Source organism: Hippopotamus amphibius, chromosome 2 (genome assembly GCF_030028045.1).
Source record: "Hippopotamus amphibius kiboko isolate mHipAmp2 chromosome 2, mHipAmp2.hap2, whole genome shotgun sequence".
Lineage (NCBI taxonomy): Eukaryota > Metazoa > Chordata > Mammalia > Artiodactyla > Hippopotamidae > Hippopotamus > Hippopotamus amphibius.
This window is the reverse complement of record NC_080187.1, coordinates 193,794,806-193,820,665: the sequence shown is the minus strand read 5'-3', so window position 1 is coordinate 193,820,665 and position 25,860 is coordinate 193,794,806. Positions and strand designations below refer to the sequence as shown.

The window sequence follows — 25,860 nt, the reverse complement described above, 5'->3', positions numbered from 1 at the left end:
TTATTTATTTATTGTTTGCTTCTGGCTTTTGAGTTATAGTTTGAAAGAAAGGTATCCCCCATTGCAAGATTAAAAATGAATTTACTCATACTTTCTTCTAGCAATTTTGGAGTTTCATTTTTTAAATGTAAGTCTTTGATCCATTCAGAACTTGTTAAGGTGCACATTGTGAGAAGTAAAATTTTCTTCCTACTGGGTGTCCGACCCAAGATTTCAGGGAGGATGATAAAGCTACCGGAACATCAATAAGGGTGAGACTGGAAGAATGGGATGAGAGAGAGCAGCTGATGGGAGGAGGAGTGGGAAGAGGGGTGGGGAGGGAGTGGAGACTAAACAGAAGCAGTATCTCCTGCAGGAGTTCCTGGCAGATGGGTTCCCATTACTGGTCTAGCTCAGTGGTACCCAGAACCCCTTTTATTACTTTTCTCCAAACCCACTTACTTTTAAAGATTTAATGTGTTTGGCTGTACCAAACTAAACGTAAATAATAATTAGCTATGTTGCCCTTTTAACAAAGTCATTTACAGCTGCCAATCAGTTTTTGGTCAGACTGTGCTAACCAGAATTACCATGCTGAGTTGATGTACTTTCAGCCAAAAGCACAGAACTTACAAGTATCAGTTGGCTTGAGAAGGCTCATCTTGGATAAATGAGCCATTTTGGAAGACTTTTTGCAATGCTGAAATTGGTCTGCATACAGCTTACTTCTTTGTTCCTAGATCTCTAAGGCCATGGGACTTCAGTTGGGGGAGCTCTGATTTCACCCTCATTCAAGACCTACTGGTGCTATACAAGAGGGCGAGGGAAAGTGTCGACTTCAACCAGAAGAAGTGTGCCGTCATGCTGCAAATAGTTCTCTTAGCAACTTTCCTACTATAGGTGCCCTGAGAAAGTTCTCTTTAAAAATTGTTTCTTCATGTAAATAATTCTCTGTTCTGAGAAAAGCAGAGTAAAGATGAGAAAAATCTGCAAAGGTGAACGGTGAGAATGTTGCTAAAATAAAGTACGTAAAAGACTTTTCACCAATTAAGTTAATTCCTCTGCCCCAAGCAGAGGCCTCAAGGGAGACCTGGTGAGTGTGAGACGTTTAACACAGCTGACCATCATCAGGAAGGCATGCCAAAGTCCTTTGTGTTGGGGAGTGGGCACCCACTCCCAGGCTGCACCCCTAACAATTAATTCAGAATCTCTGGGAGGTGGGCCCTAGGCATCGGTCATGTTTAAACTCCCCATATGATTTCAATGTGCAACCACTGCTCTAGAACAGTGTTATTCAAGGTGTGGTTCTCAGACCAGCAGCACTGATGTCAGTGGGAGCTTGCTACAAATTCAGAATCTCAGGCCCCAATTTAGACCTTCTGAATCAGAATCTGCATTTTAACAAAATCCCCAAGATATTCACATGCACATTAAAGTTAGAGAAGCTGTGGTCTAGAGGAGCTTTTCTCAAAGTGTGGTAGCTAGACCACGTGTATCAAACACACCGAGGGGTTGGGAGGGTGGGGGGATGGGGGTCAGGAGACTTCTTTAGGAAGCCGATTCTGGAGATTAAAATTCTACAGGTCTGAGGGTGGGGACCTGAAATCTGCATTTTTAATGTGTTCCCAGGTTTGAGAACTAATCCCAAGAAGAATATGATGGTGACTTTTTCCTGGCCTGCATGGAAAGTCCCTCAGTGACTGCAAAAGGTCAAAGCAAACCCACTGCAAGTGGGGATGAGTTGGGGATAATCTACAAGTGCTTCTCAGCTTGACAAATGTAATGTTTCTGCTGACTTGCAACAGAGCAGGTGGTGGTAGTTAAATCAGCTTTCATATTGACATAGAAATGAGTCTCTGGGTTTTCTTGGGTTAGTGACTGAATAAGATGCAATTTGGATACATAAGCATCTACCTTAAAAGCAGGATTAAAAATATAAAATGTTGGGGTTCATATGTATCCTTCTCGGATGGTTTCAAAAACCCCTCAAAATGCATGGTGGAGAGCCCAGGGAAAGAGTGAATTCCACTAAGGAGATTTCTTCATTTTACAGAGGTCTTTTTTTTGAAATTTTTGCTTGGGCCCAGATTTTTAAATGATAACGTGGGTAAAAAATGAATCCAGGAATGGAAAATGTGATCTTTCTCAAAAGATGTGTTTGAAGTGTATAATACTTCCATGTAGTTTTAAAAGCACTTCAGCTCATGTAAGATATTTAAAAGCTTCTATGATAACAGGTTTAAGTGGATTTATCTTCAAATACCTAGGATTTCAAAATATGGCTCATACTTGACTTGAGGTGACAGAACTGAAATCTTTGTAATTTTAAAGTGAAATAAGACCATAGTGGTTGTAATGATATGGAATGGGGGACTGCAATGTAATCTAAATGAAATTGTTAGATAATTACCTAGCTAAAATCAGCAAAAGCAAAGAAAGTTAAAACTGGAAAAAAGATTTTTGAGGCTTTGGTTTAAAAACTTTTTTAAGAGCAGTGTTTCTTAAACCTTTTTGGGAGTGCAATGGAGTCCCTTTGAAAATCTAATGAAAAGCTATGGACTCTCCCTAGATGCATGCACCTGCAAGAACACACGCTGACAGTTTCTGAAGTTCCACAGACATCTTTGGAGCCCATATGATGAACCTCAGTTTTGACACTGCATTTTAAGAAAATTGCTCTATGTTCATTGCCTCCATTTGTAACCACTTCAGACCTAAGAGTAAGTTTCTCCGCCAAATGTCCCAGGAGTTGGTAAAATTAGGGCTGATTGTTTTCACTTAAACCGAGACTATTAGGTCGGCAGTCTTGTGGGGATGAGCTGAGGCCAGGTGAAAAGCCACTAGATGATGCCAGGGAAAGAATCCCTTTATTGAAGAAGCCTGCGCTCTTTCAGAAATACTACCTATGTGCTCTCGGGGAGGCCCCTACCAATTGCACAGGCAGAGCCCGGGACCTCTGTGGCTCTAGCCACACCAGAAATTAGGAAGTAGGCTCTTAAAGACTGCCAACTCCCCGCATTTATCTGCAGACTGAACAACGTCAGAGGTGGAAGGTGTACACTTTCACCCCCTCCCCCGTTTAACAGCTGAAGAAACTGACCCAAGAGGGCTAAGTGCTTGCTCCGTGACTCCCCCAGCCGGCTCACACTCGGGACCTCTCCCCACGGCACCTTGCCACCTGGCCTGGGGAGGAGAGGGCATCTGGGGCTCTCTCCCCACACTGTCCGCCTCCCGCCCCGGCGGGGGCGCCAAGGGGAGCTGAGCCCCCGCCTACCGGCACCATGGAGTAGGTCATCATCATCAGCATGTCGTGGCTCTCGGCGCGGATGTGCTGCGCGGGCTCCCCGCTGTGGCTGCGCTTGTTGCGCGCGGCGCTCGCGGGGTCTGGGGGTGGTGCGGGAGCCCTGCGAGGCGCACGACTCAGCTCCGCCAGGAAGGCGCGCAGGGCGCTGTCCTCGCGCTGCTCCCGGCCCCGCTGCGCCTCCAGCGCCCGCAGCGCCGCGCTCAACCCGCGCCACTGGCACAGCGCGAACACCGTGCCCGCAGCATTGAGCGCCGAGAGCAGCGCCACTGCGGCCAGGGCGCCGCGCAGCCCCCAGCCCGCGCCCCCGCGGCCTCGCTCCGCGCCTGCGGCCATGCCCTGCGCGCCTCGGGCCGGGTCGGGCAAGGCTCTGCCGCCTCTCACCCCGGCAGCCTTTATACGCCGCGGGCAAGCCGTGGGCTGGCGGCAGCGCCGAATCACGCCGCCCTTTGTCCTGGCTGGCGGGGCGGGTTGGGGACAGTAGTGGTGGCGCCCGAGCTGTCCGGAGGGGCAGGCAGGCGGAGAGGGGGAGAGGAGCGAGTGGAGACAGTCTGCGGAGGAGGGCAGGGCTCGCGCTCCTGGTGCCGGGCCAAGCAAACCAGCGAACCCGTCTCTCCTTCCTATTTCCCCGTTGCCCTGCCCGTGGCCATCGCTGTGGCCCAGACAGGCAGAACGAGGGTCAGACTGAGGGGGAGAGCAGGAATTCTTATGGCCTGAGAACTCGCTGGATTCCACCCCCTCCTCCCCCCACACTGCCCTCTCTGGAGAAAAGGATCAGCGTGCCCAGATGCCAAGGCCTGTGCCCACTGTTCCCGGGAGGTCTGCTGCTGGGCTGGGCCCCAGGCTGCCTATCATTCCTCCTCAGGGTCACAAGGCCTCATGTGGCCTCTGAAGACCCCACTGGATCTTTCCCAGGAAGGGAATGGATAGAGACAGGGAAACAGCTGGCACTGGAGGGTTAAAAGGCCACCCATCAGAACCAGAAAAGCCCAGCCTTGCATGACAAGCAGGAGCCATCTATGAAGGGAGGTTTTTCAGACTGTGACAGGCCAAGCACTCTCCCATCAGAGCCATATCTGGGGGGTAGCAGAGTGATGAGAAGAAAACTCCAGAGTGGAAATCAGGAGACCTGGTTCTAACCCTTTCCTGCCGTGGCCCAGCTCAGGGGGCGGTGGGGGTGGGGTGGGGAGGCACTTTGAGCATGTTTCAAGACCACTCTGGACTGATGCTGAGCTGCATTCTGGCTGAAGGGTCAGGCCTCTGGCCAGGTGCCTGCTGGACCTCACCTTACTTAGCCTGTCTTGCTTGAGGGGGCAGTTGCCTCATAACCTCCTGGCTACCCCTTCACAGCCCCCTCCATTTCCTGTTAGCTCATATCCTGTTGAGTCTAAAGGACCCCCCCCCCCCCCCCCCCCCCGCCGCCGGTCCCCGGCAGAATCACTTCTCAGTCTCCTCTGAGGACCTCTTCACTCCCTATTTTTCTCAGCTTTCTCTAGAATGACTTTGCCTCCCTGGGCCCCAGGGCCTGCTAGAGGCCATGGTAGTGTGGGACGCCTCAACTAGAAGCTGAGATTGCTGTTTCCACAGCCCATTATCTCAGAGAAGGAGGTGGCTCCCTGCCATTGAGCCAGCTGGAGCTGTCAAGGTTCTGTGTCAAGGTCTGGATTCCTGAGTTTTAATCTGGACATTGACCAACTTGCGTATTCTTAAAAGAACATCCAGGATGAGGAATCAGGAAAGCATGAAAGCCCAAGTGGTTCATGAAGGACCTCAACTATGGGGGCATGATGTCTGAGAGGGGATGGAGGTGATACAGACAACATTGTCCAGTTCCTCCCATCTCCAACATACTATGACCTGTTAGAAGAATTGCCATGGACCCTCATCTTTTTTCATCTAGGCTTAGGGTGCCAATTGTCAGTCTTAAGACCAATGGGGAGAAGCCACAAAGAGACATATTTGGAGGTCAGCCCCAGTAAGATCTTCATTTAATTCACTAAAAACTTACTGAATGCCTACTGTGTGTCAGGCACAGTAATGGGTGTTGGAGGTACAGAAATGAACAAGACAAGCAGTGTAAGCAGCAGGAGTCCCATGGAGCCTCCCGAGCTCCTCTTTATCCTAACATTCATACAGTTACTGTTGCCTGACCATCTGTCACCAATCTCTTGCCACCATTAACAATAGAGTATACAGCCCCTGAGGTTAGGGGCGACATCATGTTTAACCCTGTCTTCCCCCAACACCTAGCACAGTCCCTGGCTTAAAGTGGCCATTCATTAACGACCTGTTGAATGAGCAAATGCACAAATGAATGAACGAAAGGCTGTATGGTGAGGGCATGGCTATGTTGAATGGTGTGTGTGTAGCGGTGGTAGGGCTTAAGAATGAGAGCCTGCTTATGCTGCAGAATGGGCCCCACCTTCCTTGGAAGGCTTCCTATCTAATGGTCAGGAAAGTGAATGTAGCCTGACACACACAGCCCACCCCTTCTTGTGCAAAGTCCACAGCCAGTAGAAGGAGTTCCTCTTGGAACCAGCCAGGCTTTATCTGACAACCTCAGACCAAGATGTTGCCCCTTTTGGGATATAGGACTCCAAAGGCTGTGGCATAGACAGTGGGCTGGATGGTTGTAGTGCCTGAGATATTGCACTGTGGCCAAGAGATGGACAGGGAGAGGACAAAGGAAAAGCCAGATTCCCTTCCACCCAATTCTTCTTCCCGTTCCCTCTACAAGTCTTTCTGTGTAGGAATACAGTATATTACAGGAAAGGAGAAGGCTGGGGCATGTTGCTGTGGCCTACAACGCAGATATCTTTATGCTTCCCTCACCCCAAAACAGCTGTGTCCAAGCAGCTGGCTTTGGTCTCTTCTCTTTCCCCTTTCTCCTCTGTCTTCTCCCTATGCCCTGTCTACCACATATCCACATTTCTCCTTCTCTGGTCTATCTCAGAGTTGCCCCTGTTTAAGATCTAGCTCAGAGCCTCCTTCATCAAGCTTTGCCTTCCAAGCCAACCTCAAGCTTTCCCTCTCCCTGAACTCTGTGAGCCCCAAGTACTCAGAGGTTATGAGCAAGAGCTTTGGAATCAGATGGACCTGAGCCTGAAACTGCTTTTTATGTGACTATGTGACTTTGGGTATGTTACTCAACTTCTCTCAGGAGACTGTAATTGTAGGTATCTCATGAGGTTGTGAAGATTTAGTGAGAAAATACATGTAAAGCACTCGGCATATAGTTAATATTCAATGGACTTTAGTGTGGTTGGCTATGGGCTGTCTGAACTTGCTGACACCCATGTACTGTGCCTTGTACTGTTGACCAACTTCTTAGTTCTTCCAGATGTTAGTTCTTTAGTTGGGTTATAATATGCTTAAGGAAGGGACCTCTTTTCACTGTATCCATCACAGCAGAGACTTGTGCCAAGTAGGAATGTTTAATTAATTCATTGTCAATGCTTTTTCAGGAACAGAACTTTGGGTGGTAAACTTGGCCTCTTGTCTGAATACAGTGACTTTGAGGTTGGTTATATGGCGCCCTTCAACCTTTGGCTTCCTAAGCCTCCTGAGAATTTTTGAGAGGGAGATTTGTCTATATAGGCTGCCCCTGTCTAGTATTCTCTGGATGAGCTGCTACATTCTACTTATTATTAAAAAATAAAGATAGCTATTAATCTGGCCTGTTTTCTTAACATAGGGGGTTCAAGATACAATGAGGACATGGGGAGATATCTAAGTTTCCTTTTGTGGAGACCAAAGAAGCCAAGAACATCATGTGCTATCTTTACAATGAGAAGTAGTTTTTCCATTAAAAGGCAGATGCTTCATTTCCAAAGGTTAAATAGAATGGTCCTTAAAAAATGATTCCAGCTCGTTAATTTTAGGGCCCTGGAGAATAAAATCCAATTCAAGAATATACTCCAACTTTAATTCCATGGCATTTTCTCCTGATTGTGAAGTGAATAATTTTCATTTACTTTAAGGCCTGGCACTTGGGTATTTTGATCCAAATGTTGGCAGCTATGTTGTGACTTCTGATGGTGCTTTGCTGCCACCACAGCCCTACCCTTCCTCTTTGTCACTGGTTAGGGAAAAAGTCTCTCTAATAATTGCCAGCATGCACATCTACCTTCCACCCAACCACCTCTGGCTTTAACTTCCCATTTCTACATTTTAAAAAAAAATAAATTTATTTACTTATTTATTGGCGATGTTGGGTCTTCATTGCTGCATACAGGCTTTCTCTAGTTGTGGAGAGCGGGGGCTACTCTTCATTGCAGTGTGCTGGCTTCTCACTGTGGTGGTTTCTCTTGTTGCGGAGCACAGGCTCTAGGCACACAGGCTTCAGTAGTTGTGGCATGTGGGCTCAATAGTTGTGGCTTGCAGGCTCTAGAGCACAGGCTCAGTAGTTGTGGCACACAGGCTTAGTTGCTCCGCAACAAGTGGGATCCTCCTGGACCAAGGATCGAACCCATGTGCCCTGCATTGGCAGGAAGATTCTTAACCACTATGTCACCAGGGAAGCCCCCATTTCTACATTTTAACCCCAAGAAGCTTCAAGCCACCCAACCAAAGTTAGAAATTCTCTCATTTTCCTTGTTTGTTTACTCATTCACTCAACTATTCATTTATCCACTTATTCAACAACTTGAGTGCTTACTATCTGCCAGGAACTGTGCCAGGAGCTAGGAATAAGATCGAGAACAGACCCTGACACCGTTCCTGCCTTCCTGAAGCCTACACTCTAAGTGGGGAGACAGATTAACCAAGTACTTACAGAAGTGAGGGTATAATTCTAAATGAGATGATGAGATAGATGCCCTGAAAAAAAGGAGTGTGATTCTGTGAGACTATATTACTGAGGAACTTGTCCTAGACGTGGATTGTGGGGCCAGGGAAGGCTTCCCAGAGGAACTGGTGATGCTTGAGTTGGAAACTAAAGGCGAGTTGTCATAAACTAGGTGACAGTTTGGGTGGGAGAGGTGCAGGCAGAGGGGACAGCATGTGTGAGGCCCTGGAGCAGGAGGTATCGTGGCTTATTTGAGGAACCACAAGAAGGCCAATGTGGCTGCAGCATGGAGAGCATTGGAAGCAAGGAGGGGAGGGAGTGAAATGAGGCTGGAGGCAGAGTTAGGAGCCAATCTCTATTGGTGGGACTTCATAGGGCCGGGGTCTTTATTGTAAGAGGAGTGGGAAGCTGGTGAGGGGTTTTAAGTGTGTGTGGGGGTGGGGAGTGGGGTTGGTTTGGTGGATGACAAATGACAGATTTTCATTTTCAAAGATTACCTTTTATAGCAGGATTCGCAGTGGCTCCTGTCACTACAGAAACTATGTGTGATCTCTGACCTCCACCAGGCTAAATCTCAGCCTTTAAACCTACTTTTCCAAATGAAATAAGAAAACACTGAGCTCTAGAAAATGCCACTTTCTCTTTCACTGCACATTTAAAGGTAGTTGAAAAATAGAACCATGACTAACATTTAGGTAATTTGGCTAATCTTTTTTTTTTTTTTTAAGAACTTTTATTGAGATACAGTTAACAGACAATAAACAGCATATATTTAGAGTGTACAATTTGGTATCCCAATCTCCCAATTCATTGCCCCCCAACCCTTCCTGCTTTCCCCACTTGGTGTCCATGTGTTTGCTCTCTACATCCGTCTTTTTCTATTTCTGCCTTGCATTTCCTCTTTCATAGTTGTTAGCATTTGCCTTATGTATTGAGGTGCTCCTATATTGGGTGCATATATATTTATAATTGTTATCTCCTCTTCTTGGATGGATCCCTTGATCTTTATGTAATGTCCTTTCTTGTCTCTTGTAACATTTTTTATTTTAAAGTCTATTTTCTCTGATATGAGTAACGCTACTCCAGCTTTCTTTTGATTTCCATTTGCATAGAATATCTTTTTCCATCCCCTCTCTTTCCGTCTGTATGTGTCCCTAGGTCTGAAGTGGGTCTCTTGTAGACAGCATATATATGGGTCTTGTTTTTGTATCCATTCAGCCAGTCTGTGTCTTTTGGTTGGTGCATTTAGTCCATTTACATTCAAGGTAATTATCGATATGTATGTTCCTATTACCATTTTCTTAATTGTTTTGTTTTTGTTTGTGTAGGTCCTTTTCTTCTCTTATGTTTCCCACTTAGAGAAGTTCCTTTAGCATTTGTTGTAGGGCTGGTTTTGTGGTGCTGAATTCTCTTAGCTGTTGCTGGTCTGTAAAGCTTTTGATTTCTCTGTCGAATCTGAATGAGATCCTTGCTGGGTAGAGTATTCTTGATTGTACGTTCTTCCCTTTCATCACTTGAAATATATCATGCCACTCCCTTCTGGCTTGCAGAGTTTCTGCTGAGAAATCAGCTGTTAACCTTATGGGAGTTCCCTTGTATGTTATTTGTCGTTTTTCCCTTGTTGCTTTTAATAACTTTTCTCTGTCTTTAATTTTTGTCAATTTGACTACTATATGTCTTGGTGTGTTTCTCCTCAGGTTTATCCTGCCTGGGACTCTCTGTGCTTCCTGGACTTGGGTAGCTATTTTCTTTCCCATGTTAGGGAAGTTTTCAACTAGAATCTCTTCCAATATTTTCTTGGGTCCTTTCTCTCTCTCTTCTCCTTTTGGGACCCCTATGATGCGAATGTTGGTGCGTTTAACATTGTCCCAGAGGTATCTTAGGCTGTCTTCAGTTCTTTTCATTCTTTTTTCTTTATTCTTTTCCGCATCAGTGATTTTCACCATTCTGTCTTCCAGGTCACTTATTCGCCCTTCTGCCTCAGTTAATCTGCTGTTGGTTCCTTCTAATGTAGTGTTCATTTCAGTTATTGTGTTGCATATCTCTGTTTGCTTGCTCTTTAATTCTTCTAGGTCTTTGGCAAACTTTTTGATCTTTGCATCCTGTCTTTTTTCAAAGTCCTGGATCATCTTCACTGTCATTATTCTGAATTCTTTTTCTGGAAGGGTGCCTATCTCCTCTTCATTTAGTTGTTTTTCTGGGGTTTTATCCTGTCCCTTCATCTGGTACAAAGTCCTCTGCTTTTTCATTTTCTCTACCTTTCTGTGGCTGTGGTTTTCAGTTCCATAAGACGAAATGCTGATACTGCTTGATACTGCTGTCTGCCCTCTTGTGGAGGAAGCTATCTAGGAGGCTGGTGTGTGCTTCCTGATGGGAGGGACTGATGGTGGGTAGGGCTGGGTGGGCAGAACTCAGTAAGACTTTAATCCGATTTGGTGGGCAGAGCTCAGTAAAACTTTAATCTGCTTGTCTGTTAATGGGTGGGGCTGTGTTCACACCTTGTAGGTTGTTTGGCCTGAGGCTACTTAGCACTGGAGCTTACAGGCTCTTTGGTGGGGCTAATGGCAGACTCTGGGAGGGCTCACACCCATGAGCACTTCCCAGAACCCCTGCCACCAGAGTTCCCGTCTCCTTGTTGAGCCACAGCTGCCCCCACCTCTGCAGGCAACCCTCCAACCCCAGCAGGTAGGTCTGGTTCAGTCTCCTATGGGATCACTGCTCCTTCCCCCCTGGGTCCTGGTGAGCACACTTTTTTGTGTGCCCTCCAAGAGTGGAGTTTCTGTTTCCCCCAGTCCTGTGGAGGTCCTGCAATCAAATCCCGGTGGCTTTCAAAGTCTGATTCTCTGGGGATTCCTCCTCCCGTTGCTGGACTCCCAGGTTGGGAAGCCTAACGTGGGGCTCAGAACCCTCACTTTAGTGGGTGGGCTTTTGCAGTATAACTGTTCTCCAGCTTCTGAGTCACTCACCCAGGATTTATGGGATTTGAATTTAATGCGATTGTGCCCCTCCTACCGTCTCATTGTGGCTTCTCCTTTGTCTCTGGATGTGGGGTGTCTTTTTTGGTGAGCTCCAGTGTCTTTCTAATTTGGCTAATCTTGACACTAGCTGGGGTTTTTGTATAATACCCAGCAGATATTTGCATTTTCTGAGAAGTCAGCCTTTGGTGCTTCAGGCTGAGACCACCAAATCAAGTTATGCCTAGGGTTGGGAATAAGGCTAGATGATGTTGCTTCCTGTATGAGATTCTGGTCTAAGTTGATCAGGTAACAGATTTCCATCTACCATAGTTATAGTTTCTTAGACCTTTGAGTAACCCAATCATTGTTAGACACGGAGCTGTCTGAGGTTGTACAGCAGTGCTATTTCAAATTTCTCCTCTACCCTTTCTGTGCTTTCTTTGTTTACTTTGTTTGCAGTAAACATACCCCACCCCCCATCCCATCCTGCCCTTTCAGCACATGATAACCAACTATCACAGACTGGGTTCCCTGGAGCAGATGCTGAGATGGAATTTGGGGTACAAGATATTTATTTGGGATCAGCACCTATGAAGGAAAGAGAGAGGAAGCAGAAGAAGTCCAACTCAGTGCAGTCCTGCCAAGCCTCAGGCAGCCCACTGAGAAGCTCTGGACTGAGTATTGTGCATCAGTGTCCTGTGTCAGGCCAGAATGACTGGGCTTTCTCCCTCACCTCTCTGGCTCTCAGGGCAGATGTGGACTGCCCGGGGGAGGGTGTGACCTTGGGCCAGGTGGCTCTTCAAGCTGAGGCACACCTTGACCTCACTTCCTGCAGTAAGTCCTTCCTTGAAGGGGGACATGGGCCCATCTCCATGTCCACATCTCCACCTGATTAGAGACAGACAGGTCCCCAAATTCCAACATTAGTAGCCTCAGTTGTAACCTTGTCAGACTGTAGAGAGAAGTCCTCTTTTGCATCTGGAGTTACAGCCTTTCAGTAAATAGAAAAATGATTGTTTTCAGAAGCTGAAGGAAAAATACGAAGAGGAGCTCTATGAGTGGTTTTGAAATGACTAAATCCATGGAAGTAAGTTAATACCGCAAAAGCCCCACTTAAGAAACTTGAACTGCTGTTTTTTAAAGGACAAAACAAAGCTTTATATGTGTAGAGCGATTCAGTTTTCAAAGTACTTCCTCATGTCACTTGAGCCCCATAATAAGCCTGTGAAGTGAACAGGGTAAGTCTTACAACCATTTCACAGATGGAAAAGCAAGGCTCAGGTGGTGTAAGTGACTTGTCCAAGATCATCCTGTTGTAACTTCACCAGCATTTATCCATGCCCTCTTCATTGAAAGTGGGAACCTTCTTGGCCCATATCTTGCCAGTCAGGAATGCTCAAGATGATGGACAGGAAATAGAGGAAAATAGGGCAGGGAAAGGATTCAATTTGATGAAATGGAAAAGGGCTTAGAGCGGCACTTGGCTCCAAGGCTTAAAAACAAAGGCGGGGTAAGCACTGAATGCTAGAATGTGTGAGCTTCACAAGGGAGAGGAAGCCAGTCCCCAGTCTAGCATTTTATGGAGGGTTCACGGAGAGCAATGATGTCAGAATATGATTTCCTGGAGACTAGGTAGCGGAACCACCATCTCTGCATCTCAGAGATGAATAGCGAACCTGAAAGAAAGGTGAACTAGGAGACTGAGAGCCTAGGACCTTTTCTTCCTGGGGTCAGAAGCCAGAGTGAAAAGCAAGATTAAATATGCCTCATCTCTCCAGAAGCTAAGTGGGAGGGACCAAAAGGGATTCCTGCCAATATCAAGACTGGCGAAAATGGCACTCCATCTGCAGAGCCAGGGGACTGAAGCCAGGCATTGGAGGACTGCCCTCAGCCAGGGGGAGTGCAGGTCAGACTACAGACCCTGACTGCGATCATTTCTTTCTTTACTTTTCTTTTTCTTTTTTTTTTTGAAGAGATGTGCACAGCTATGATAGTGGGCTATATCTTTCCTATCCTTCTCTTTCTCTCTCTGTCATTCTTTTTTTTCACAATCTTACAAAACAATTAGGAATGAATTATTCTTGTGTGTCATTTTACCTTCTTTCTTTTTGAAACATTTTATTGTGGTAAAAACACTAAACATGAGCTCTACCTGCTTTACAAAGTTTTAAGTCTATGGTATAGTATTGTTGACTATAGGTACAATGTTGTACAGCAGATCTCTAGGATGTATTCATCTTGCTTAACTAAAATATTATGTCCTTTGATTAGTAGCTCTCTATTTCCTCCTACCACATCCCCTCCCCACCCGCCCTCCCCACTGTCTCTGGCAACCACCATTCCACTCCTTGATTCTATGAACTTGACTATCTTAGATACCTTACATAAATGAAATCATGCAGTATTTACCTTCCTTGATGCCTTTCTTCATGCCTTTTTTGGTATAATGTCCTCAAGGCTCATCCATGTTGTTTCATATTGCAGAATTTCTTTCTTCTTTTAAGGCTGTATAATGTTTCACTGTATGTATATACCACATTTTCTTTAGCCATTCATCTCTTGATGGACATTTAGGTTGTTTGCACACCTTGGCTTTTGTGTATAGTGCTACAATGAACATGAAAATTTGGAAATATCCTTGAAATCCTGATTTCAATTATTTTGGATGAATACCCAAAAGTGGGGTTGCTGGATCATGTGATAGTTCTATTTTTAATTTTTTGAGGATACTTCATACTGTTTCCCATAGTACCTGCACCATTTTACAGTCCTACCAACAGTGTACGAAGGTTTCAATTTCTATACATCCTCACCAACACTGTTGACTTTTGGTTTTTTGATGATAGCCAGTGTGAAATGATACCTCATTATGGTTTAGATTTGTATTTTCATGATGATTAGTGATATGGAGCAGTTTTTCATATACCTGTTGGCCATATACAACAAATGTCGGGCATTTGTGTGTATTCTTTGGAGAAATGTCTATTCAATTGGTTAGCCCATTTCTTTAATTGGGTTATTAGTTTTTGTGCTATTGAGCTGTAGGAGTTCCTTATATATTTTGGAGCTTAACACCTTATCAGAATATATGGTTTGCAAAAAATTTTTTCCCATTCCATATGTTGCCTTTTTACTCTGTTGACTGTTTATTTTGTTGCGCAGAAGCTTTTTAGTTGGATGTAGTCTCACTTGTTCTATTTTTGCTTCTGTTGCCTATGCTTTTTGTGTTAGATCCATGAAATCATTACCAAGATCAATGTCATGAAAATTTTCCACTATATTTTCTTGTAGAAGTTATAGAGTTTCAGGTCTTACATTTAAGTTTTTAATCCATTTTGATTTGATTTTTGTGTATGATATAAGATAAGGGTCTGATTTCATTCTTTTTTATATTTATATCCAATTTTCTCAACACTTAGCACCCTTGTCAAAGATCAATTGAATGTACATGCATGAATTTATTTCTGGGTTTTCTATTCTGGTCCATTGTCTATATTTCTGTCTTTATGCCAGTACCATACTGTTTTGATTACTGTAGTTTTATAATATATGAAATCAGGAAGTATGATGCCTCCAGCTTTGTTCTTCTTTCTCAAGATTGATTTGGCTATTCATGGTCTTTTGTTGGTCCATATGAATTTTAGAATTGTTTATCCTATTTCTGTAAAAAACTGCCATTGGGATTTTGATAGGGATTGCATCGAATCTGTAGATAAGTATGCGTAGTATGGACATTTTAACATATTAAGTCTTCTAATCCATGACCACAAACTGTCTTTCTATTTGTGTAAATTTTCTTTGATTTCTTGTGTCAGTTTTGCAGTTTTCATTATGTAAGTCTTTTACTTTCTTAGTTAAATTTATTTATGTCTTTTATTCTTTTGGTTGTTATTATAAAGGGATTAATTTCCTAATTTCTTCTTCAGATAGTTTGTTGGTAGTATATAGAAACACATCTGATTTTTGTATCTTGCGACTTTACTGAATTTATTTATTCTAACAGTTTTTTAAAAAAAACTATTTATTTACTTTTTTATTTTGGCTGTGCTTGGTCTTAGTTGCAGCATGTCAGATATTTAGTTGCAGCATGCAGACTTCTTAGTTGCAGCATGCATGTGGGATCTAATTCCCCAACCAGGGATTTAACTCAGGCCCCCTGCATTTGGAGCTCAGAGTCTTACTTACCAGACCACCAGGGAAGTCCCTATTCTAACAGCTTTTTAATGGAGTCTTTAGGGTTGTCTATTTATAAAATCATGTTGTCTGCAAATAAGGGCAACCTTACTTCTTTCCTTCCAGTTTGGATGCCTTCTGTTTCTTTTTCTTACCTCTTTACAACCTAGCGATAAATTCCATTTGATTATGGTGTATGATTCTTTTAATGTGGTGTTGGATTCAGTTTGCTAGTATTTTGTTGAGGATTTTTGCATCTATATTTATCAGGGATGTTGGCCTGCAGTTTTTTTGTTTGTTTGTTTGTTTTTGTTTTTCTATTGTGTCTTTGCCTTTGGTATCAGGGTAATGATGGCCTCATAAAATGAGTGTGGGAATGCTCCCTCTTTTCAAGTCTTTTGGAAAACTTTGAGAAGGATTGCCATTAATACTACTTTAAATGTTTGGTAGAATTCACAAGTGAAGGCATCTGGTCCTTGGCTTTTCTTCTTTGGGAGGTTTTTGATTACTGGTTCAATCTCTGTATGAGTTATAGGTCTATTCATGTTTTCTATATCTTCATGATTCAGTCTTGGTAGATTGTATGTTTCTAGAAACTTATCAAATTTCTTCCAGGCCATCCAATTTGTTGGTGTATGATTATTCATAGTAGTCTCTTTTGATCCTTTTATTTCTGTGGCATGGAGTGGTAATGTCTCCTCTTTTATTACTGATTTTATTTGAGTCTTCTCTCTTTTTTCTTAGTCTAGCTAAGGGTTTATCAATTTTGTTTATCTTTTCAAAGAACCAATTCTTAGTTTTGTTGTTTTTTCCTACTGATTTTCTATATTTTATTTATTTCTGCTCTAATCTTTGTTATTTCCATTCTTTTGCTAACTGTGAACTTTGTTCTTTCTTTTTCTTGAGGTGTAAAGTTAGTTTGTTTATTTGATATCTTTCTTCATTTTTAGTGTAGGCATTTATCTCAATAAAATTCCCTCTTAGTATTGCTTTTGCTACATCCCATATGTTTTGGTATTTTGTATTTTGTTCTTGTTTGTCTTCAGGTATTTTTCTAATTTTCTTTTTGATCTCTTCTTTGAGCTAATTGTCATTTAAGAGTATGTTGTTTAATTTCCATGCCTTTGTGAATTTTCCAGTATTCCTTCTGGTATTGATATCTAGTTTCATTCCATTGTGGTCAGAAAAGATAATAATCTTCTTACTTTTGTTAAGACTTGTTTTGTTACCTAATATGTGATCAATCCTGGAGAAAGTTCAATGAGCACTTGAGATGAATGTGTGTTCTGCTGTTGGGCAGAATGTTCTGTGTATATCTGTTAGATTCATTTGGTCTATAGTGTTGTTCAAGTCCCATGTTTTCTTAATCTTCTGTCTGAATGTTCTATCCATTATTGAAAGTGGGGTATTGAAATATTCTACTATTTTTCTATTGCTGTCTGCTTTCCTCTTCAGTCCTGTTGATGTTTACTTATATATTGAAGTGCTCTGATGTTGGGTGCATATATATGTATATATATTGTTATATCTTCCTGGGAGAGTGACACTTTCATATACTTCTTTGTCTCTTGTAACAGTTTTTGCCTTAAAGTTTATTTTGTCTGATATAAGCTTAGCCACTTCTGCTCTCTTTTGGTTACCATTTGTATGCAGTATCTTTTTACAATATCTTCTTTTTCAGCTTACGTGTGTCCTTAAATCTAAACTGAGTTTCTTGTAGACAGCATGCAGTTGGGTCTTTTTTTCTTATCCATCTAGTCACTCTGTGTCTTTTGACTGAGGAGTTTAATCCATTTACATTTAAAGTAATTATTTATAGGGAAGGATATCCTATAGCCATTTTGTTAATTGTTTTCTGTTAGTCCTGTAATTCTTTTGCCTGTCTTTTCCTCTCTTGCTGTCTTACTTTGTATTTTGTTGATTTTTTTTTGTATTGATATGACTTGATTTCTTTTTCTTTTGTGTAACTTTAGGTATTTTTGTATCTATGGTTACTTTGAGGCTATCATAAAATATCCCATAGTTATAATGTCTATTTTAAGCTAACTTAAATTCAATCACATACAAAAAATCCACCCTTTAACTTCTCCTGACCCCCCTTATGTTACTATTTTCACAATTTACATCTATTCATGTTGTGTATCTTTTAACATATTTTTTAGTTATAGTTATTTTAATACTCTTGCTTTTTAACTTATATACTAGAATTAAAAATGATTTACCTATCACCATTACAGTAATACAGAATTCTGCATTTGTGTATATATTTACCTTTACCAGAATTTTCATACTTTCTTATACTATTGGGCTGTTATTTAGTACCCTTTTATTTCAATTGGAAGAACTCCCTTTAGTATGTCTTGTAAGGAGGTCTCATGGTGATGAACTCCCTCAGCTTTTGTTTGTCTGAAATTTATCTTTCCTTCTTATTTATTTATTTATTTACTTACTTACTTTATTTATTTATTTATTTAGGCTGTGTCAGGTCTTCACTGTGGCATGTGGGATCTTTGTTGTGGCATGTGGGATCTTTCATCGTGGTGAGCAGGCTCTTCTCTGTGGTGCATGGGCTTCTTTCTGGTTGTGGCATGTGGGTTTTCTCTTCTCTAGCTGTGACGTGTGAGCTCTGTAGTTGTGGTGCATGGGCTCCATTGTGCATGGGCTCTGTAGTTTGTGACACACAAGCTTTCTAGTTGAGGCACACAGCCTCAATAGTTGTGGTGCGCAGGCGTAGTTGCCCCACAGCATATGGGATCTTAGTTCCCTGACCAGGGATCAAACCTGCATCCCCTGCATTGCAGGACAGATTCTTCACCACTGGACCACCAGGGAAGCCCCTATCTTTCCTTCCTTGAAGGACAGTTTTTCCAGGTATAGTATTCAAGGTTAGCAGTTTTTTTCCTTTGAATATATCATACCATTCCCTTCTGGCCTGTAAGGTTTCTGCTGAGAAATCAGTGTTTTATGGTGTCTCCTTTGTATGCGACAAATTGCTTTTCTCTTGCTGCTTTTAAAATTCTCTCTTTGTCTTTGACTTTTGACAATTTGAATATAATGTATCTCAATGTGGGTTTTTTTCCTTCATCTTATTTGATGTTCCTTGGGCTTCTTGGGTCTGGATGTCCATTTTCTTCCCCCATATTTTGGAAGTGTTCAGCCATTATTTCTTTGAATAAGCTTTCCAGCCCATTCTCTCTTATCTCCTTCTGGGATTCTCACAATGCATCTCTTGGTCTATTTTATGATGTCCCATAAGTCCCTAAAGCTTTCTACGCTCTTTTTCATTCTTTTTTTCTTTTTGCTCCTCTGACTGAATTATTTTTAATGACTTGTCTTTGAGTTCACTTATCCTTTCTTCTGTTTAATCTAGGCAGTGGCTGAACTCCTTTAGTAAATTTTTTCAGTTCAGTTATTGTATTCTTCAGCTCCATGATTTCTGTTTGGTCCTTTTTAATATTTCCTATCTTTTTGTTAAAATCATCATTTTGTTCATGCATTGTTCTCTTGACCCCAGTGAGCATCTTTATCACAGTTATTTTGAATTTTCTGTCAGATCATATAATTCCATTTCATTAGAGTAGTTTTCTGGAGATTCATGTTTTTCCTTTGGCACATCTTTGCCTGATCTTTTTTATTTTCCTCGACCTTCTGTGTTAGTGTCTATGCACTAGACAAAGCAGACTGGCTTTGTACAGGAGGAGACTCCCACCAATCAGCCTGGCAAGCAATTCTGAGGGCCTCTCAGTCCTTCATGCTAACCTAGTTCATTTCTTTTGTTCTTTGCAGTCCCCAGGTGTCTATGGTCATTGGACACTCTGTCCAAATTTTTCCCTCCCAAGGGAGAATCTGGGGTTTTAAAAAAAATCTGCTTCCTCTGTGCTGAAGCATGACAGGTTACTATGGTGACTGCCAGCTCAAAACTCTATTCTCACTAGCCCCCAGGTGGCTAAATTTTGCCAGGTCCCATCAACAATCCAAGACAAGCAAGTCAGAAGCCAGTCCTGTAGGAAGCCCCCAGAAAGATTGTGGTATTAGAAGCCTGGGCCAACTCTTTCCCTTACTAAGGAGAAGCAGGCAGCTATGGTTTTTGTCTGCTCACTCTGTGCTGAGTAGAGGGGAGAAGCCACAGTGTCTACCAAGACACATGACTATCTCTGTTCTTACCTGTGTGGTTAGACTGTGCTGGATATGTTAAAGCTCCAAAACTGGCAAGACAGAAGCCAGTTCTCTGGGTAGCCCTCTTGGAAAAGTTGGAGTACTGGACATGTGAAGCAACTCTTTTCCTTCCTAGGAGAAACTGGGAGCTAGGGTTTCTCTTCTTAATCACATGGAGCTATGCTGGGGGTAGCAATTCTGGTGAAAGGGTGTCCTGACCTTCCTTACTAGCTTTAGCAAATCTGGCTTAATGTTTGCCTGGGGTGCATGAGATTTTCAGTTGGTTTCTGGATTTCTCACTGAGAGAATTTGTCCATGAATTGTTGCTGAATTGGTGTGTTTGTAGGGGGAAGGAGGGCCCAGGTCTTCCTACTCTGGTATCCATCTCAGGTATTACTCTGAGATGACTTCTTGAATAGACTCATGCTGCTTTCTTAAAGCTGGGCATGTAAGCACTTGATCTCTAAACTGCCCTTTCTTCTGTGTTCATAAGAAGGCACCAGTATCTGGCACCAGTAGGTATCCTGGCAAAGGGAGCTGGCTGGATGAGAGGGAGAGGACTCATACAGGTACACTGAGTTCATCTTTGTTTCTGACAGTAGGAGATGTGAGAAATCTGGAAAATGACAGTCTTCCTCCTGTGGCCTTGATAAGGGGACTAATACCCACCACTTGTGGGTCTGCTCCCTCTTAAGGTACCCTAGTGGCTGGCACTGAGCCCAGGAAGCAGACAAAAGAAAAGACTACCATAATACCTAAGGGGCCCAGCAATACTCTTATAAGAGGCTTGCATGAAACCAAGCCAATAGAGAACAATGATAACTTTAAAAATAAGATTAGGATGTAAAGATTTCAGTAGAGCACGAGAAGACTTTCTGAAACCAGACAGTAAGATCTGCAGACAAATTAAGCAGATAGAAAAGAGGTAGTATTTAAGTAATAGGAAGTAAAATTTCCAAGCTAAATTAAAGGCTGAGTCTGCTGATTGGAAGGTTTCAGTCAGTTGCGGGCAAGACAAATGAGTCATAGCTGGGTAAATTCCTGAAGCCTGAGAATAAAAAGAAAACCTTATACTCTTCCAGAAAGAAGGTACAAGTTACTTACAGAGGAAGAAGTATCATAGGAGCATCAACATTTTTGTCCAAAACACTTGAAGCAGAGAAGACTGGAGTAAATCATGTGAAGATTACCAGAAAAAAAAAAAAAATACTGCATACTGAGAATACTGTAGCAAGGTCTTACTCCCCTGTCCAGAGTAATAGAAATATATTTGAGGATATGCAAGGATTCAAAGGGCATGTCACCCACATCTTTCATCAGAGAAAAAGATGTTAAGAAAGGATCTAACCAAACAATGAATGAATCCGCTTAAAGGCTTCAGGATACAGGTAGGATGGAAAGGAAAAAAAATAATGTTGAGCAAGGGTCTGTACAGTATATAATTAGTTACATTTGGATGGATCATAATAGACCATTTAGGAATGTGTAATAGAAGTGCTCAAAATAGAAGAGACATATTTCAAGGGAAATGTTAATAATAGTCTGGAACTAAAAGAACTGAAGGAGAAAGAGGGGAAGTAAAAGTTTTCCACAGGTCTCATGTTGCTGTGTGGGAGTGGGAAGTGAAAGCATTCTAAAGATTTCATCCTGCAGAGGAGGAAGAACAGCAGGAGAATAGAGAATCTGGAGGAAATAGTTGGACATATCTTCATATGATGGGTCTGACTGTGAGTGACAGAAAGGAGGAGGCAGCTGGTAGAATGGAAGAGTAGAGCTCCCAAATAAACAAGGAAAATAAAAGAACTGAATAGCCACTTGAGCTAATTAATACAAAGGAAGTGGGGAGAGGGGATGGGATGAAATAAGTAATGAACATTAAGCGAAATGAAGAAAAACAAGTCACTGATGACTTTGCTAAATACAACACATGTTTTTCAGCCTAAAGGTCAGTCTTGTTTGACCTCTTTGCAACCTTTGGCACTCTTCATCACTCCCTCCTTCTTGTCACTCCTTCCTCCCTTGGCTTCCATGACATTACTTTCTTCTAGTTTTCCTCCAACTTCTCTGACCATTCCTTCTCAGCCTCCTTCAACTGCTCTTCAACCTCTGTTCACCTCAATGGCTAGTATTCTCCTGGGCTTTATAGCCTCTCTATAGATTCTCTCTTGGTGACTTTATCTACTTCCAAAGCTTCTGACCAGAACCTACCATGGAGGACTCCCAAACTCTGTCTTAGCCTAGGCTTCTCTTTTGAGCTCTAGGCCCACAGGGCCAACTACCAATGGGCTCCACCTGGAGACCCACAGGGACCACAAATTCAACACATCCACACTTTGCCCAAGTCTCCTGCTCCTTTATTTCCTCAAACCAAACCAAACCAAACCAAACCAAACCAAACCAAACCCCCTCATCAAGTTGATGGAAGGAAATACCATACCATTTTCTTTTCATTGCTTTATTAGTGACAGCAAGATTTCGTTCATATTTTATTAATCATGTGTGTGTGTGTATGTACATGAATCCTTTCCCCACTTTATATTCCTTACACCCCTTCCTTCCTCCTTGCCTGTGCCTTAATTTGGGTCCCCATCATGCCTCCCAGACTACTGCAGCACTTTCCCTAATGTTCCTCCTGTTCCCAGTCTGCTAGTTTATTCACCGAACTTTGACTCTTCAGTCCCGGGGTATGTTTATTACACAAATCTGATCATATCACTCCCTTGCTTAAAATATTTCAGTTGCTTCCTATTGCCTTCAAAGTGAAAACCAAACTTGTTGGCATGGTTCACACAGGGCCCTTCATGATCTGACCACTGCCTACTCACTCTCGCCTGTCTCTCACCGTTCCACACTGTGCCTTATATTCCTTCTTCCAGCTCCTAGGAGATACCTGCTCCTCCCATGCCCCCTGCCATTGCAGTGCTCATCTCTAGCCTGTTTTGTTCTTCTTCGCTTCTCTATTATTCTACAAAATTATGCTAAGTGAAATAAGTCAGACAGAGAAAGACAAATACCATATGCTATCACTTATATGTGGAATCTAAAAAAAGAAAACAAAAGAACAAACAACAAAACAGAAACAGACTCATAGGTACAGAGAACAAACTAATGGGTGCGAGGGTGGGGGTGGGGAGGGGAGAGGGAGGATGGGCAAAATAGGTAAAGAGGACTAAGAAGTACAAACTTACAGTTATAAGTCATGGGGATGTAATGTACAGCATAGGGAACATACCCAATACTATTGTAATAACTTGTATGGTAATAGATGGTAACTAGACTGATAGCGGTGAACATTTCATAATGTATTAAAACACTGAATCACTATGTTTTATACCTGAAACTAACATAATGTTGTATGTCAACTATACTCCAATAAATAAAACATGTCACCTCTGCTGTTCCCTCTGGGGAGTCTTCCTCATCCCTGAACGTCCCTCCTTGGGAGGGTTAGCTGCCCCAACTGTGTACTCCCATGGCAACTGTGTTTACCTAACCTGGTGTACATCCCATCATTTCATAATTGCTCTTTTTTACCTGTCTTTCCTCCTGCCAGGCCATGAGCTCCTTAAGTGCAGGCCTACCTCTTGCTCATCATTGTATTCTCAGAACTTACTGCGTGCCTGGCGTCTAGTAGACATGCAATGCATTTTTGAATGAGTGAGCAAGTACCTGAAAAAATGAAATAGCTTTTCTATAGTTTCTTTCTGCCGTCTCCTTTCCTGACCACAGGATTCACTCATAGATGAGGAAGTAATCAAAGTTTCACACGGCCATCTCCTCTGCCCAGTTAGAGAAGGTGCTTCTTTGAGAAACTTTCTCCATCCCAGGTGGTATTTGAAGGGGGTTCTCTACATCTGCCTATCTTGTAAAATTTCCCTGCCTTTGGCCCTGGTCTTCTTGACCTTCCTGGGGAAGCACTACTAATACCCAAGTCTTTCCCCAAAAGGTCCTCCCTTCTTCAAAAGAGACTCTAAGCCTGAATGTCCAAGCAGATACTGAAAAAGGGGTCAAAGCTCCAGGGGCCAGTCAGTTCTAAAGGCTGCCTTGTTGGCTTTTCCTCCTCTTTCTGTTTTCCATTGCCTGGTTCATGCTGAGTTTGAGGTGGGGTCCTGTGTACTGAAGCTAGAGCCTCCTGATACAGTGCTTCAGGGTATCTTAGGGTAGACTAAGGGCTATGATGGTGAGAGCCCAGCACCCTGGAATGGGGGACCAGAAGGCAGGAGGCAGGCCAGGGCAAGGACATGGCTCAGACTTGTGCAGGAGTGTATTAGTTGGGGCTCTTCAGAGAAACAGAACCAATAGGATGTGTGTATAGAAAAGTACAGATAATATATAGATAGCCTGTATACACACACAGATTTATTAAAAGGAATTGGCTCACGTTATTATGGAGGCTGACAAGATGTGCAGGGTGTTGGTAAGCTGAAGACCCAGGAGTCTGATGGTGTGGTTCCAGTCTGAATGCTGGCAGGGTCAAGACTCAGGAAGAGTCCATGTTTCAGTTCAAGTCCTGAGGCAGGAAAAAGTCAATATTTCAGTTTGAAGACAGTCAGGCAGGAGGATTCTCCCTTACCCCAGGGAGGGTCAGCCTTTTTGCTCTATTCAGGCCTTCAACAGATTGGATGAGGCCTACCTGCATTAGGGAGAGCAGTCTGCTTTACTCAGCTGATTTCAATGTTAATCTCATCCCAAAATATACTCATAGAAACACCCAGAATGTTTGGGCACCCCATGGCCCAGTCAAGTTGAAACATAAAAGTAACCACTGCGGAGGGCAATAGGGTGAGTAGAAAACCCCTAACTCTAGCTTTTGGAAGATCTACACGCCCCCCCTGCCCCCCGGCACACACACCTCTGCCCTCTAATTTAGACTTCCCAGGGAGGGTGGTTCCACCTCTTTAGAGGCATTTTTGGAAATATATGGAGGCATTTGCCACAATGTCAGGGCTGGTGGTACCACTCACACTCAGTGGACATGGGCAGAAATGTCAGATGTTCTACAGTGGTCAGGACAGTCCACACCACAAGTGACTATCTTGCTTGACTTTCAAACATCCCACTGGATGTTCATGTCTGTGAAAATCTTGTTCATAATTATCTGGGTCTAGCATCCAATTTCATTTTATATATAAACAAAAGATTTTTTGTTTTTGCAGTTTTAACATACATTGAATTTCTAAGGAGTGCAAGATTGAATGAAGGTGGTAAACTTTGTTCAGAATTTTGCTGAGGGTTGTTCACCATTCTGGAAAATCATATTATGAATGGCAATGCGAATCATAGAAGTTGAGTGGCCCTTAAAACTCATGTGAATCTGTGTGCATTTATACCTATTGCATCCATGGTCATTCTGCATGTAGGTGCAGACATTCAACTACTCTTTAGGTCTTCCAGTTGTAGCTGTGTACACTTTTTTTTTTCAGGTATTGACATACTTATTATTTTTACTATAAAATTGCTTTTCTTTCTTCCTTGAAAATAATGAGTGTATTATTTTAATTTTTTTGAAATTACGGATTTTAGAGGGGAAATTTTATGCATAGGCAGATTGTTTTATCTATGGTTTTCATTTGAGCATAACAAAGGGAGAGTTACAAATGATTTGTTATAAAAGGAGAATTGGGTTTCATGTGACTGAGAGCCGCTATTCCATGTGGGCCAGTGTTCTGAAGAAGTGCTCATGTGTCTGTCAGTCCCAAGTCTGGCCCCAAGGGGCCTGTGTACAGTGAGGAGACCAGGTCCCCAATAACTTTATCTTCCACTTTGGGCTAACTTCAGAAATTAACAAACCCCTCAGCAAGTGGCTAATGTGTCCTACTCTTCAGTGTCACTGAGATATTACTTTGTTTAACCAAGGGATAGAAGGATCAAGAGGCTTCCTGCTTAGTTCCTCCCAGGAGCTTATAGGCTCTGCCTCTTCCATGCAGGATGCCTGGATTAGTTCCACCTCAAGGAACCTCTCTCTCCCCTCTCTTGATCTGCCTATGCTTGCTCCATCTTAACTTCTTTTCATGAATTCATTTCCTATCTCCTCAAATGGATTGTAAATTCCTTGAGCAGAGAGATTGATATGTCCTGTGTCCTAAGGTCCTCATTAAGAATGTTGAATGAATGAATGAGTAAATGAATGAATACATGAATGGATGCATCATGTGGAGAGAATATTGACTAGCTCTACTAATTTAATCCCAGTGTCTGTGGAAATCAAGTAGAAGGGACTGTTTTGTGCTTTCTAACCAGCCAGCTCACCAGATAAACCCCTGGTGGTGCCTTGGGCTTTAACCAGGAATTTAATTAGCCCTGGCACCTGATTCTGGAAGAAATGGAGAACAGCAATGAGCTCAAGCAGGACAGAGCTGGGCTGTCACCAGTGTGACATATGGCGCCATGTATCACCTGCCAGCTTCTATTTAGGTTACTTTACTTCTAAATGTTAGAAGTGTTTATTCTTTTGAGTTACTAGATCATGAAGACCTTTTATTGACTGCCTGAAACCAAAAAACCTGAGC

The 25,860-nt window shown here is 42.8% G+C and overlaps 1 protein-coding gene across 1 annotated transcript in view; it reads right to left on the bottom strand.

Moving 5' to 3' along the window:
• The window catches only part of GLDN (gliomedin), a 67,791-nt gene extending 64,175 nt beyond the window's left edge, over positions 1-3,616 (bottom strand). The window contains exon 1 of the mRNA XM_057722526.1: positions 3,254-3,616. Coding sequence (XP_057578509.1) covers positions 3,254-3,616 — 363 coding nt within the window. The remainder of the gene's footprint in view (positions 1-3,253) is intronic.
• Between the last annotated feature and the right edge of the window lie 22,244 nt (positions 3,617-25,860).